The sequence below is a fragment of the Equus caballus genome, chromosome 6, assembly GCF_041296265.1.
Source record: "Equus caballus isolate H_3958 breed thoroughbred chromosome 6, TB-T2T, whole genome shotgun sequence".
Lineage (NCBI taxonomy): Eukaryota > Metazoa > Chordata > Mammalia > Perissodactyla > Equidae > Equus > Equus caballus.
The window spans coordinates 53,306,618-53,320,534 of record NC_091689.1 but is presented as its reverse complement, the minus strand read 5'-3'; the positions used below and the strand labels follow the sequence as shown (position 1 = coordinate 53,320,534).

General features: G+C 43.1%; 1 protein-coding gene across 3 annotated transcripts in view; it reads right to left on the bottom strand.

Moving 5' to 3' along the window:
• Positions 1-3,503: 3,503 nt before the first annotated feature.
• The window catches only part of BORCS5 (BLOC-1 related complex subunit 5), an 83,006-nt gene continuing 72,592 nt past the window's right edge, over positions 3,504-13,917 (bottom strand). For all 3 annotated transcript variants that reach the window (XM_014740554.3, XM_001501345.5, XM_070269920.1), the window contains exon 4: positions 3,504-4,225. In XM_014740554.3, the coding sequence (XP_014596040.2) occupies positions 3,995-4,225 (231 nt within the window). In that variant the 3' untranslated portion in view covers positions 3,504-3,994. The remainder of the gene's footprint in view (positions 4,226-13,917) is intronic.

Genomic DNA, 13,917 nt, shown 5'->3' with positions numbered 1-13,917 from the left:
TTTCTTGCCTTTGGTTCCAGCTAAAACACAAGAGTCAGTTGGAAATGCTCTCCCACGGGACATGCAGAAGGCAGCCCCGCAGGAGCAGGGTCACAGGCAAACGGTCACTTGGATGGGTTAGTTCAGCTGTGGCCTGGGTCCCCCCTAGTTGGGGAATTATGACAGTTTCCGAGACTGAATTAAAAGTGTTTGGTTCACAAAAGCTCCCGGCATAAATGATGCCTCACCATGTGATAACAGGTAGCAGTGGCAGTATTCCTTGATCGGTGAAGAAAATGGAGGCATCAGTAACTTCCATCAGGTCTTACACTGACACTGATGACTCTGAGCAAATCCCTGAGAGTAACGGACACACACGCCAGTGGACCACGTGAGATCCCATTACACTAGTGAGCAGCTAGATTTAGTTGCCAAAAAAGTGCTGTTTTTGGTCTGAAGGATGTGAATGGTCAAGTTACCTGGTCAGCCTTCCCCTCGGTAGTGATGATATTGGAATGGAAGGTATGTGCCTTGTGTGGGGGCAAGAAATGCAGCGCTGTTATCAGTTAGTAACAACGATGACATCTCTGCAGCGCTATGTGGAGGAGGACTCCACCAGAGGAATGGAAGTCAGGGTTGGGGAAAGAAAAGCAAAATTACTTCTCTTGATTAAGAACAATTTTGCACCTAGAAAGTCCACCAGAAGAAAAATTTTCAGTTCACTCTCCCCTTCAATCTTTAGTATATTTTCAGTAATTTCCTACTGAGTACTCTATATCTGGGTTTAGCTGAGGTGTAAACAAATTGGGAAGACAAACACTGGATCTCTAGATTTTTAATACATTTGCTCGTAGCTCTCATTTCTGAAGATCACTGGTTTTGCTTTGGGACTTGCTGGGGGAAATGCTGAAACTAAGTAAATTCTACAAATCAACACAACCGGTGGCCTGTGTCAGTCCCCCAGGGCCGTAAGTTTAGGTAACCTTGGAAACGGCAGGTACAAGTGTAATACCTAGAATGTACCTTTTTCACACACTGGAGGAAAAAGCAAAGAAATACCTAGCGAATACTTTACCAAAATATCCCTCGTTTCTTGAGTGCACGCCTATATGTCAGGGTATGGAGTCCGCAAATCTCATGTCATCAAATATTTACTCTGGCAGAGAACATAAAATAAGTTACTGAGAATGATACAACTTTTGAGGGAAAGACATGAAATCTGTAAAATTATAAAGGTGCTCATGAACTCTACAATCTCACTTGCTCTTAACCCCACAATTCATTTATTGTAAATTTGTATGTACGTAACACAAGGGGCAAAGGCGAGCTTCTACCAGCCTTCCACTTGAACTGGTGAAACAAGACTGCAGTAGAGGCCTCCTTGGTGGTGGTCAAAAACATGGATGAATAGACTGATAAGCAAAACAGGTTGTTGAAAGAAGGGAGCCACGGACACCTGTCTAATGTAAAATTGACAAAAGGAAGGACAGAAGCTCTCCCTTGAGAACTCAGAAGAACCTAAGGCCATTGTTCAGAGACAACAGGTAAAGATGCTCCTCCTCATTGCTAGAGTGAAGGATCAATTGCAGACTTGGAATCTTAGAGCTGGAAGGGGCTTGAGAGCCCATCCAGACCAGCTCGTGCCGCAGGGAGGTGGAAACTGAGGCTCAGGGAAATTTAAATGACTCACCAAAGATCAAGGCTGGAAACTTCTAGCCAGGGCTCTTTGACTACTCCAGGCTGTGTCCCCATCCCTGAAACATCCTATAACATCCAGATAGGTCACTGGGCATTAACCAACAGATCTAGCATGACTATCTCTTGAAATAGCAAATCACTCAGATTCCCAGAATCCACTGGAAAAAGTAAAATACTGAGGAGAGAAAGGACTGGTAATACCATCTTACCAGCTGGGGTTCAATCAGAGAAGAACCACTAGGAATGATGTAGAATAAGGGGGTGGTTAAACAGACTGACCTTAAGCAATTAGTTACAGAAGCTAGTAAGAGTCCTGGCTCAGCTGTTTCTCCGTCACCTGAAGTCACCGGGCAGGTGGTTGGGAAAGAAGCTGGATATGCAGTGGGGGAGAGCCAGGACAACTGAAGCCTGCAAGCAACAAGCTGCACCCGGCATCTGTCTCTCACCGGGACCTATGCTGGCCTCTCCTCGTCTCTCAGCCTTCGTCCTCCTTGCTGCAGATGACCTGAAGGAGAAGCTAGGAGCATACCTGGCCCAGGACTTGGAAAATCTGGAGAATTCTATGGGAGCCGGCAGAGCTGTGGGCCCAGCTGCTGCCCACACCGAAGGTGCAGCACATCCCTGAAAATGTGCATGCGATGCAACAGGGCCTGACCTACGGCGACTTTCAGCCAATAAGCACGGCTATGGCTTTACTTCCACTAACAAATCTCATGTAAATTTCTCTTGTGGCCAACCCTACCCAGAAATGAACAGGGAAATGAATTCTGGGGAACACAGTTCAGCTTAGCCAAGTAGACAACACTGCAAAACCACACACCATAAATATTAACTAGAATTCGTTAAAAACGTATAGAAGTTGCCTATTGTTCTTCTCTGCTACCCAGTAATAAGTAGCCTATCTACTTAGGACCCCAAACTAAGTTAATACCATGTTTTGTCTAACTTCTTTATGAGAAGAAAATGAGTTGGCTGGAGAGCTGGCTAGCCGAGGTCTTCCTGCCACGCTAGGAATGTTTCTGCCACGTTCACACCATTAACTGCTGAAACGGGGAGACAGCTCTGGCTTCACAGGCTCAAGCTGCATCTCACTTTATTTGTCCTGTGCTTTTATTTGTCAATTGCATTAAGTGCGCGGAGGTTAATGGCACCTGATTCCTGAGTTGTTTTTATAGCTGTGTAGACAACCAGCCCTTTGTTCTTAGAAAGCAACAAGCAAGTCCCTGTGTTCAGAGCTGGTTCCTGGGTTCCAGGAACTCAAAAAGAGACAAAGATGGCGATGGCTTAAAAATGCCACTTCCTGCCAGTCTAGACAAAGGGAACATGAGTATTCCTTCTATTTTTTTTCCCAACTTTTCTCCAGTTTGAAATTAAAAAAAAAAAAAGATAGGAAAATAGTAGTCAGGGTAGATGGGACCTAGTCTTGCCATATCAGATATTAAAATGTATTGTGAAATCATAATATTAAAACAGTATGGAAAAAATGAAACACAGCATGAAACAGTATGGAGAGAAAAATGAATGGATTAGAATTTAGACCAGAACTAGGTCCGCAATTATATGGACATTTACACGATAGTGCTGATGTAATGAAAAGAAACCTAAACTTTGTCTGCATCAAGGAAAGCAGTTATCGGTGGGAGATGAACCCGATGAGGACACGTGTAGAAAGGGCGTCTTCAGTTCCGATGTCGACATACGAGGGACACCATAACCTGGCACAGGACAAAAATACCAGTGTTTCTCCAGGGCAGGAAGAGGGTGCCCAGATAAAGACCTGATATGATGTAAATCGTCAGGGTAGGAAGAGTAACAACACTCAGACCTGGATTAAATTAGTTCTTTATGTTTACAGTAAACCCGTAACTCAGATAGCCTATTGAGTAAAATTTCATAAAGGCATCGAGGACACAGAGCTGCTTAAAATATTTCTCCCCTTCTCTCCATATTTTCACTCCATAAGCAAGACTAGATAATATATACTTTCAATTTAAAAAAAAACTAAACAAAATAAAAATAATTCCCGATGCAGAGTTCTGTAACGACATCTTAGTAATTCGAACGCTCCAACTTCGGTGATCACTGAGAACCAGTGTGGTTCGCTCTGCACAGGGAGGACACCGAGGAAAGGGGGAGGACAAAGTCAGATTTTCAGGCCAGCTGGACCGCTTCACCTCTGCTTCAGGGACAAGCAAAACCTCCAACCAGCTTCGAGCGCTGGTCACATCACATGACTTTGGTTCCCAATGTCCTCAGGGTATTGGCGGTGCCGGGCTCTGTCCCAGAACCCCCGCCCAGCAGGAGGGGAGCAGCAGCTCTACAGCTGGGGCTCTCGGTCCGGCTTCATGCTGAAGGGCTCCAGCCTCTCGCCCTCCGGCAGCAGGCTGTTGAGCCGCTCCATCAGGGGCACCGTCTGGTCAATGCCCATCTGTATGCGGCGGAGGATGGCGGACATTTCATTGACTTTCTGGATCTGCTCTGCATATTTGGCATATCTTTTCTGGCGCTCTTGCATGAAGCTAAAGAGAGTTTCCACAGACAGATCCATCTGTCAGAGGGGAAAAGAAGTGAAATTCATTAGGTCTAGCTGAAATAAGTCCTCCCAAGAGGATCAGGTGATCACATGATCAGCGTGAGGTACAGAGGGCACAGGTCAAGTGAAGGTGCCCAGCTTCACAGGAAGCACTGCGGGATAAAACACACCCACACAAACCCTTCCCAAACACAGCTTCATCAGCCGCTGCCCCAGAACCGGCTTCAGAGGGAGACGAAGAGACGACTGTCTCCGGCTCTGTGTTTTGGGAGTGTGAGCCATTTACACCTTGTTGAGACCCCGGGATTTCTCTCTCTGCAGGAAAGAATCCTGGGTTTGGAAATCACACACCAGGGTCTGAATCCGGCTCTGCCACTTGAGTTGATACTATTTATCCTTTCTGTCTCAGGGACTTCACCTGCAAAAAACAGGGAACTAACTCCAGGGCTGCAGGGCTGCTGTGAGGGTGAAATGAGATATCATCACAGGCAAACCCACCGAGCGGTGCCTCGGCGCGGCACAGCGGGGCTTTCCCATGTCTTCTTTGTTCCTCCCGCTCCCTGAATGGCTGGGATAGGCAGGCCTCGGGGGAGAAGTGCAGGTCCCACCAGGACCAAAATGCCAACCAAGGCTCAGGTCCACACCATGTGAGGCAAACTGAGGCTGCTTCATGCACTCTCTCCCCCAGGTTAACAAGCTTTAGCTCTGAGCTCCCCATTTTTGTGACCTCTGTTCCTCTCTTGGTGAAGTTCTTTGGAACCCATCACTGGATAAAAATAGGAGGAGGGAGGGAACCTCCAGCGTGTCAGATGCTGTACCCCTCCTCCCCCCCGCATGGATCCCACATCCACTCCCTGCCGCCCGCTTCCTTCCCTAACCAGGGAAGAAACAAACTGCCAAGACTCACATCTCTCTCCCCAAGTTCAAATGCTACTCCAGCCCTTCCTTCTTGTTGATTCCAGGAGCGTGCCCTTCCCAAGCCCAGCACCAGGCTGGCCCTCAGTGTGTACTACCACAGCGCCTCTTAAAACAGTGTGATAGAAACAAAAACAAACCAAACTAACATACAAGAGACCCAAGCAAGCCCCAGGAAAAAAGAACCAGTTCTCTTTTATGTTGTGTGTCAGGGGAGAGAGGGATGCTGAGAGGGCAGGTGTCAGAAGAGCTCCGTGCTTGTTTTTTCTGTTGGTTCTTCTCTCACTTGGTTTGAAATGCTCAGGGGACAAAAAGACAGCTAGTGGGAGGAGGGCACAGGGGACAAAAAAATCCATCTGAACGGGAGACTCTAAATAATGTGAAAACAATTTATACCTTCTGAGGATTCTCTGCAACCCTGTTCACCATTCAGCACTCTGGAGGGAGCGAGCCAGTGAACTACTGTGTTCATGACAGTCCACCACCAGGCCTTTTCCGGACGACAGTTCAATCCAGCACCTAGAATACTCCACGTTCCGAGAGCCAACGGGAGGTGCGGGAGCCAGCTGGAGTCCTCACAAGAACCAGCGCGGCTCATGGAACAGCCCGCTCCAGAACTCAGAACCTTCTCGGGCTTTCACATTCCACTTGGCGGGGGCATTCCCATGCCCCCACCCCAACTCCACCAGACTAGACAGACACCTGAGGAGTTTCTCTGAAACGGCCTCCAAGGCTCTAACTTATCATGTCCGAGGCCCTTGGCAATCAACCCATTGCCCTTGATTTACACCTGATCAGACAGTTTTCCAAACCATCGTAGCAAGGTATTTGTTCAAATGGCATACACGTCCCTCCACGTTTCCACATCCAGCTGGGGCCATGTTTAATGTATCCAAAGCTTCTGTCCAAAGCCATGCCATGTTTAGTGCTCAGGTGAGCACAAACGATTCACGCAAGCTCTTCCTATGTAGGTTACAGTATGTCTTAGAGTAGTAGTAGTGCTTGTAGCATGTCTCTAGTAGTAGGCTTATAGTATGTCTTTCAGGAGCCAATTCTATGACAGCCCATGGGAGGAAAAAAACACAGAAAAGGCAATGTGAGGTTGAGTGACCTCCGCGGTCGCACAGTGACAGGACCAAGACCAGAACCCAGATCTACACAGTCCACCATCTTCCTTGGACACGTATTTCCTAAGCAAGAGAGTGTACCATTAGAGGTACAGGAGATTTTAGTTGGTACATGGCACGGTATTAAAGAACATCAAATCACATGACGGAAAACTTACTGCCTTTTAAATCTTTTCCCATTCTTTCTGATTGCTGCAGAAAAAAATCTCAGTTTGGTGTAAGTAAGACTTTAATACCTGGAAAAGTGTAATAAAACTGGCAACATGCCTATTTCTCATACCCTTCCCTTTGCTCTCTTGAGGCGACACTGTTCCTGATCCCTGATCCCTAAGCCCGATCTCCGCATGCACCCTGAACCCAGGTGCAGACTCAGCCCAGCGCATCCATGTGACTCCAGGCAGTCAGTCAGTATCTAACGCAATCTGAATCTTACCATTCTGACATCTAGAAGACGTCCTCATTCACCTTTCCTAGTTGTACTTTTGGGACAAAGATTCCAACAGGAAGGCCATATATAACATACATAGGCAACAGACATTGACTGAATACTACCATGGGCCACGCGAGCTCCTGGGGATACAGATATTGAGAACCAAACTACATACACCCACACAGCCTACTGTGTACACTAATGTGAGTTTGCTTTTCCATTGTCTTTGTTAACATGACTTTACTATTCCAAGAAACTCAGGCTCAGATGGGGAAATGTTGCAAATAACTTTGTTTCAGGAACTTCCAGGAAAAACCAGTTAAATGAGAAAACGATTCGATTTTCCAATAAACAGAGAATGACTATTTATTCTCCATGACCCTTGCCTCAAAACCTTGCCTTGCTGTGACCACACTGACTAAGTTCTTGTCAGTGGTACATGTACGTGAACATCTCTCACGGCAGCTTCTGGGTATCTTCCCTAAGAGTTAGCTGGCATGCACTCTTTGCTCCTCCTCTTTGTCATCCCTTCCTTCACTCTGCTGCTGCTGTAAGGCAGACGCGGCCCCCTTAGACCACAAGAATAACTGAGTTCACACCCTTGGGTTGGCAGAGCAGTGAGCCAGAAGAAGTCTGGCTCCATGAGGACTTTTGTGGGTGAGAGTCGTACCAGGCCTGGGAGAGAAGAAATTTCCATTCTCTATAAGCCACTGTAACACCAGTTTAATTTAATCTTATTCTAATAGAAATGAATGAGCTAAAGTCCCTGCCTTTAAGGAACTCATTGCTTACTCTTAAAACTTCAAACCTTGCCGTACATACTCAGATACTGTCTCTGGTGGCAGTACATTTCAAAGGACACGTGAAAAAGGAGGTGAGAGTATTTGTAGGTGACGTTGCAGGCTTTACTAAGACATTAGCTATCCGGAGACTGTGCTCAAACTCGTTCCAACTACCTTCTGTGGTTGGTGCAGCCTATTTGCCCACCTGGTCGGTCCACTGCCAGAAACAGATCCAAAATATTAGCTAATCAAATCTGGCAATATACAAAAAGGATAATACATCATGACCAAGTGAGCTTTATCTCAAGGATGTAAGCTTTATCAGCATCTGAGAATCAAAGTAATTTGCCATTTCAACAGAATAAAGGTTAAAAATCATATAATCATAAATCATTTCAATAGATGCAGAAAAAGCATTTGACAAATTCAATTATGAAAAATTACAGCAAATTACGAACAGAAGGAACCTTCTTCAATCTGATAAAAGGCATCTATGAAAAACCTACAGCTAACATCATAGTTAGTGGTGAAAGACATTTTTCTCCCTACCATCAGGAATAAGCCCAGGATGTCCACTCTCACCACTTTTATTCAACATTATATACCAGAGGACCTAGCCAGTATAATAAATCAACAAAGGAAATAAAAGGCATAGAAACTGGAGAGGAATAAATAAAAGGGCCTTTATCTGCACATGACATGACAGCATTCTCAGAAAATCTTGAGGAATCTACCAAAAATTAAAAAAACCAACAAGTGAATTTACCCAGGTTGCAAAATACATGGTCAATACACAAAAATCAATTATATTTCTATATACTTGCAATGAACAAGTGGACAACAGAATAAAAAAATACTATTTACAATTACATCAACAACCTGAAAACTTAGGAAAAATTACAAAAAATATGTACAAGCAAGACCTGTACTCTGATATTACAAAACTCTACTGTGAAAAATTAAAGGAGATCTCAAAACATGGAGAAGTATACCATGTTCATGGATTGGAAGATTCGATATTATTAAGATGCCAATTCTTGGGGCCAGCCCTGTGGTCAAGTGGTTAGGTTCGCGCACTCTGCTTTGGCGGCTCAGGGTTTTGCTGGTTCAGATCCTGGGTGTGGACACAGCGCTGCTTGTCAGGCCATGCTGGGGTGGTGTCCCACATGCCACAACTGAAAGGACCCGCAACTAAAAATACACAACTATGTACCAGGGGGCTTTGGGAGAAAAAGGAAAAATAAAATCTTTAAAAAAAATTAAATAAAAATTAAAAAAAAAAAAAGATGTCAATTCTTGCCAAATTGAGTTACAGATTCATTTGCAATCTGAATCAAAATTCTAGAAGCCATTTTTTTGTAGGGATTTGATAAGCTGAATCTAAGTACACAGAATGGCCAAAAGAATTCTGAAAAATAACAAAGTTTAAAGACCTGTAATACTTGATTTCAAGAACTTCTATCAAGCTCCAGTAATCAAGATAGTGTGGTATTGGCATAGAGAGAGACATACAGATCAATGAAACTGAACAGAGGGTGTAGAATAGATCAAACATATGTGGTCAATTGATTTCTTTACAAAGATTCGAAGGTAATTCAATGGAGAAAAGAAAGTTTTTCAACAATTTGTGCTAGAAGAACTAGATATCTATATGGGGGGGGGGGGGACCAAAACGTGGACCCCTACACCTCTTGCCAAGCACAAAAACTAAAATGAAATGGATCACAGACCTAAACATAAAAGCTGAAACTATAAAACTTCTAGAAGAAAACATAAGAGAAAAACCTTTGCTACCATGGGCTAGGCAAAGATTTCTTGGATAAAGCACTAACTATAAAACAAAAAACGGTTAAATTGATCTTCATCAAAATTTAAAACTTTTTTTATTATCACTATAATTTTTTTAGTTTCACCTATTTCTTTTTACTTTTTTTTTTTTTGCTGGGTAAGATTCACCCTGAGCTAACATCTGTTGCCAATCTTCCTTTTTTTCCCCCTCCCCCCAAAGCCCCAGTATAGCTGTATATTCTAGTTGCAGGTCTTTCTAGTTCTTCTATGTGAGCTGCTGTCACAGCATGGCTACTGACAGACGGGTGGCGTGGTTCTGCACTGAGCAACCAAATCCCAGCCACTGAAGCAGAGCTCCAAACTTTAACTACAAGGCCATCAGGGCTGGCTCTAAAACTTCTTTTTGAAAGACATTATTAAGAAAATGATAAGGCAAGCTACAGACTAAGAGAAAATATTCCCTATATATATGATAATAGACATATGCACAATATATAAAGAACTCTTACGACTCAATAATAAGAAAAAGTCCAAATTTGGGATTTTTTCAGGAGAGCTGACCTATGGCCTCTGTTTCACTAAAACATTAATTGAATGTCTAAGGAAAGCCTGCTTTTAAGATCTTTTAAAAAAGAATTAAGATCCTTTCCAGGAAAGTGAGCCTCCAACAGATCAGTTGAATATCAACCGAATTTATTAAAAAGGAAAGTAGGGGAGGAGGGCCGTGAAGAGCCACTGGAAATGGGCCAGGAGCCCAGGGAAGCTCCTGCAGGCAGTCACCTCCAAGTGGCATCTAGCTCTTTTGAGACAATGGATCCAAGAAGGTGTGAGAGTGAAGCTTGTCCCCGTGGGTACAGTTAAGTAAGGTGGACCACAGATCAGGAAAAAATGAGTAGCTAGATGTTAACCAGCCAGTAGTCTCAACAGAACTCCCGTGCTGAAGCCCTGACACAGTGTGGAAGGAAAAACATTCTGAGCAATTCTCAAATCACTTTGAGGGCTCTGGAGACTTCCAGCCCACGACCAAGACTGTCCTGAATCCAATCCTTTATCACCGGGTAGAGAAGTGGCTCTTCATGACACCAGTGCCCACTGAGGTTGCACACACAAGCTCAGGAGGGACCTGTTTCATGGAAGCTTCCATCCTGAGCTGGAATGGCGGAGTAGGACTCAGTTGCTTTCAGATCCATTGGCTTAAATTCTCAATAGTTCACCTTCCAAGGTTTAGCCTGAGCTTTTACCTCAGGTGTGAGCTGACCATCCACACTCTGCAAATGACCTATCTAGACGTTTTGAAGGCATTCCTGAGCCGGAGCTCGGTGACTCAGAGTCACTCTGAGAGGGGAGAGGGCTTCTAGAGAAGCAACAAAATAAACGAAGAACTAATGAGAAGCTGAGCAACCCTTCCAGCTTTACCAACAACTGTACACAGCTTGCAGATGAAGACAGCAATGTCAGAACTGGGTCAAAATCTTGGTTCTGCATATGACTGACTACTTTGTGACCTTGAACCATCTACTTAACTTCTCTGAGCCTCAGCTTCTTCACCCTCAAACTGGGGATAATGATAGTACCTACCTCACAGGGCTGAGGTGAGGAGTAAGGAGACAACATGCACAAAACACCTAGGACAGCTCCCAGAAAAATAGAGCTCCATGAAATATAAAATATATGTGAACTGAAATAGAAACTATGTCTAGAAACCTCTTTTACATGAACAATGGAAAAGCAAGGTAAGAAATTTAGTAAATAAGGGCAGAAAAGGAATGATGACATTGCAAGGTATCCACATAGACACAATAATATCTTTGGTGTGAAGGCGCGGCGCTGTCGTTATGCCTCATCTCTGTTACATGAACTATCTTCGAGGCTTACACAACCACTCAGATGACAACTTACCATTGTGTTTTTTGCTGACATGTTTTATTTTTGTTCCTCATTTCTGCTACTGAAAATCTTACAACAGAGTCACATTACTCATCCCAAAGTTTCCTTACAGAAACATTTCACACTGTGTAATAACTGAAATCATTATTTACCTACCAGTCCTTCCATGTATTTTTGACTCATATATTCAGCCATGGGAATGAGTAACTATTACCACTGTTTGTTTAGCACTATCCAACATGGTAAAATAAAACTACATAAATGGATATGCATTATATATATTTTTTAAAAACATATTTTGAAAGCAAGCACAAGAGCTTTAATAAATGATATCTTCTCCAATGAGAGTACATTGCTTTGAAAAATTTGTTACATAAAATTTCCTGATAAAATAAGTTTGGTAAAATAAGTAATTATGGTTTGGGACAGAAGGGCCATTCTACAGATGATGTCTTAAATACCTGATGTAATTTCCTTTTCAAAGTAAAGGTCATTTTTTTTAAAAAAATATTTTATTTTTCCTTTTTCTCCCAAAGTCCCCCGGTACGTAGTTGCATATTTTTAGCTGTGGGTCCTTCTAGTTGTGGCATGTGAGGCGCCGCCTTAGCATGGTCCGATGAGCGGTGCCATGTCCACGCCCAGGATCCAAACCAGCGAAAGCCTGGGCCACCGAAGTGGAGCGCGCGAACTTAACCACTTGGCCATGGGGCCGGACCCGTAAAGGTAAATTTTTCAAAGTACTGATACATACTATAAGGGCCTATAGTTTTATGTTAGAAAAGATGCGTGATACAACCATAAGAGTTTCATAAAGACATTATACATCTTCTAAATTCTAAAACCTTAAGTTGTACATATGTACAAGACAGTCATAGCAACTTTAATAACTTTTTCAAAGGCAAAAAGAAAAATGAGTAGGTAAATTATTTCCACAGCTAACAAAATTCAGGTCTATACAATCGATAGACTGCTGTTTTTCCTCTCCCTAAGGTACTTAAGTTTTTAAAAAAAGGTTAAAAAGAAAAAAGATTGCTTAAGGATGTAACTGAGAGTACATTTTAAAAAGTCATTCATCTTTTCTACTCTTTAAAAGTAATAATGTTCAGCTTTTAAATGTGATGTCTCTCAGGTAACTTAAGCCTCAGGTCAATTTTTATTTGGTCTCAAAAGATAGTTCATTCTTTCTGCACTCTCCTACATTTAAATTCCTGTTTCCCAAGGATGTCAATTTAGGAATACAGCGGTGGGGAGACCAAGGCCAGCTAACCAAGGTCTGTCTGCCTCTCTTTGCACATACCAAATCCAGCCCCAGCTTTGTTCTTCCTGAGGATGGACATCCTTCTATGCCCCAAAATGTAATGAATACACAGTGATATACAATTATGTGTGCTTTTTTTTGCTGAGGAAGATTCGCCCTGAGCTAACATCGGCTGCCGATCTTCCTCTTTTTGTATGTGAGCTGCCACCACAGCATGGCCACTGACAGACAAGTGGTGTAGGTGTGCATCCAGGAACCAAACCCAGGTTGCTAAAGTGGAGCACACTGAACTTAACCACTAGGCCACTGGGGCTGGCCCCACAATTCTCTTTTATTGTAAAGTTTTTCTAGCTAAAGGAATTAAATGGAAAAATGACAACTCATCCTGTTTATAGCTATATAACTAATGAATTCTGAGGTCAGGAACAATCTGTGGGCACTTGGCCATGCCTCAAATGTCTAGATGGAGATGGGCCTATTACTGATTTTTAGCAAGGTAGATTCACCCAACAAAGCCTTGACATGGCTCATAATTTATTACCATAAAAAGACAGAACTCAGGGGCTGGCCCTGAGGCCGAGTGGTTAAGTTCGTGTGCTCTGCTTCGGCAGCCCAGGGTTTCACTGGTTTGGATCCTGGGTGCGGACATGGCACCACTCATCAAGCCATGCTGAGGTGGCATCCCACATGCCACAACCAGAAGGACCCACAACTAAAAATAGACAACTTTGTAAGAGGGAGCTTTGGGAGAAAAAGGAAAAATAAATTTTTTTTTTTTCAAAAAAAGATAGAAAGTCACAAAGTTTGAATTTAAACCCTATTAGTTGTGTGACCTTGGACAAATCTTACAAACTGAGTCTCAGCTTCTATTTTTTTTTTTTCTATTTTTAATTTTTTTTAATTTAATTTTTTTTTTGGAGGAAGACTAGCCCTGAGCTAACATCTGCTAATTCTCCTCTTTTTGCTGAAGAAAACTGGCCCTGAGCTAACATCTGTGCCCATCTTCCTCTATTTTATATCTGGAACACCTACCACAGCATGGTTTGCCAAGCGGTGCCAGGTCCGCACCCAGGATTCGAACCGGCAAACCCCAGGCCACCGAAGTGGAATGTGCACACTTAAGCGCTGTGCCACCAGGCTGGCCCCTCAGCTTCTACTTTTTAAAAGTGGTAATAATAATATTATTATTACCTATCCATCCATCCATTCTATCTTACAGTGGTATTATGAAGATTATAAAGAAGAAGATATATACAAGAGTGATCTAAAAACAGAACAGAGCTATAAAAATGTAAGTTATATTATTATAACAAATTCCACTGAGTGGCCAAATACGTTGGGAGATTTGTTTTTCACGGCACTAAAAGAAAACTAAGAAATTCTCAAATTATATGACCACATTCAAGGGAAACTGCTTCAGTGTCTTACACAAAGTTTCACCCTTTCACGTGTTCTGGATCTCAGAACTACTAATCCTCCTGAAGAAAGAACAGCCAGCATAGATATATAAATTAGCACTG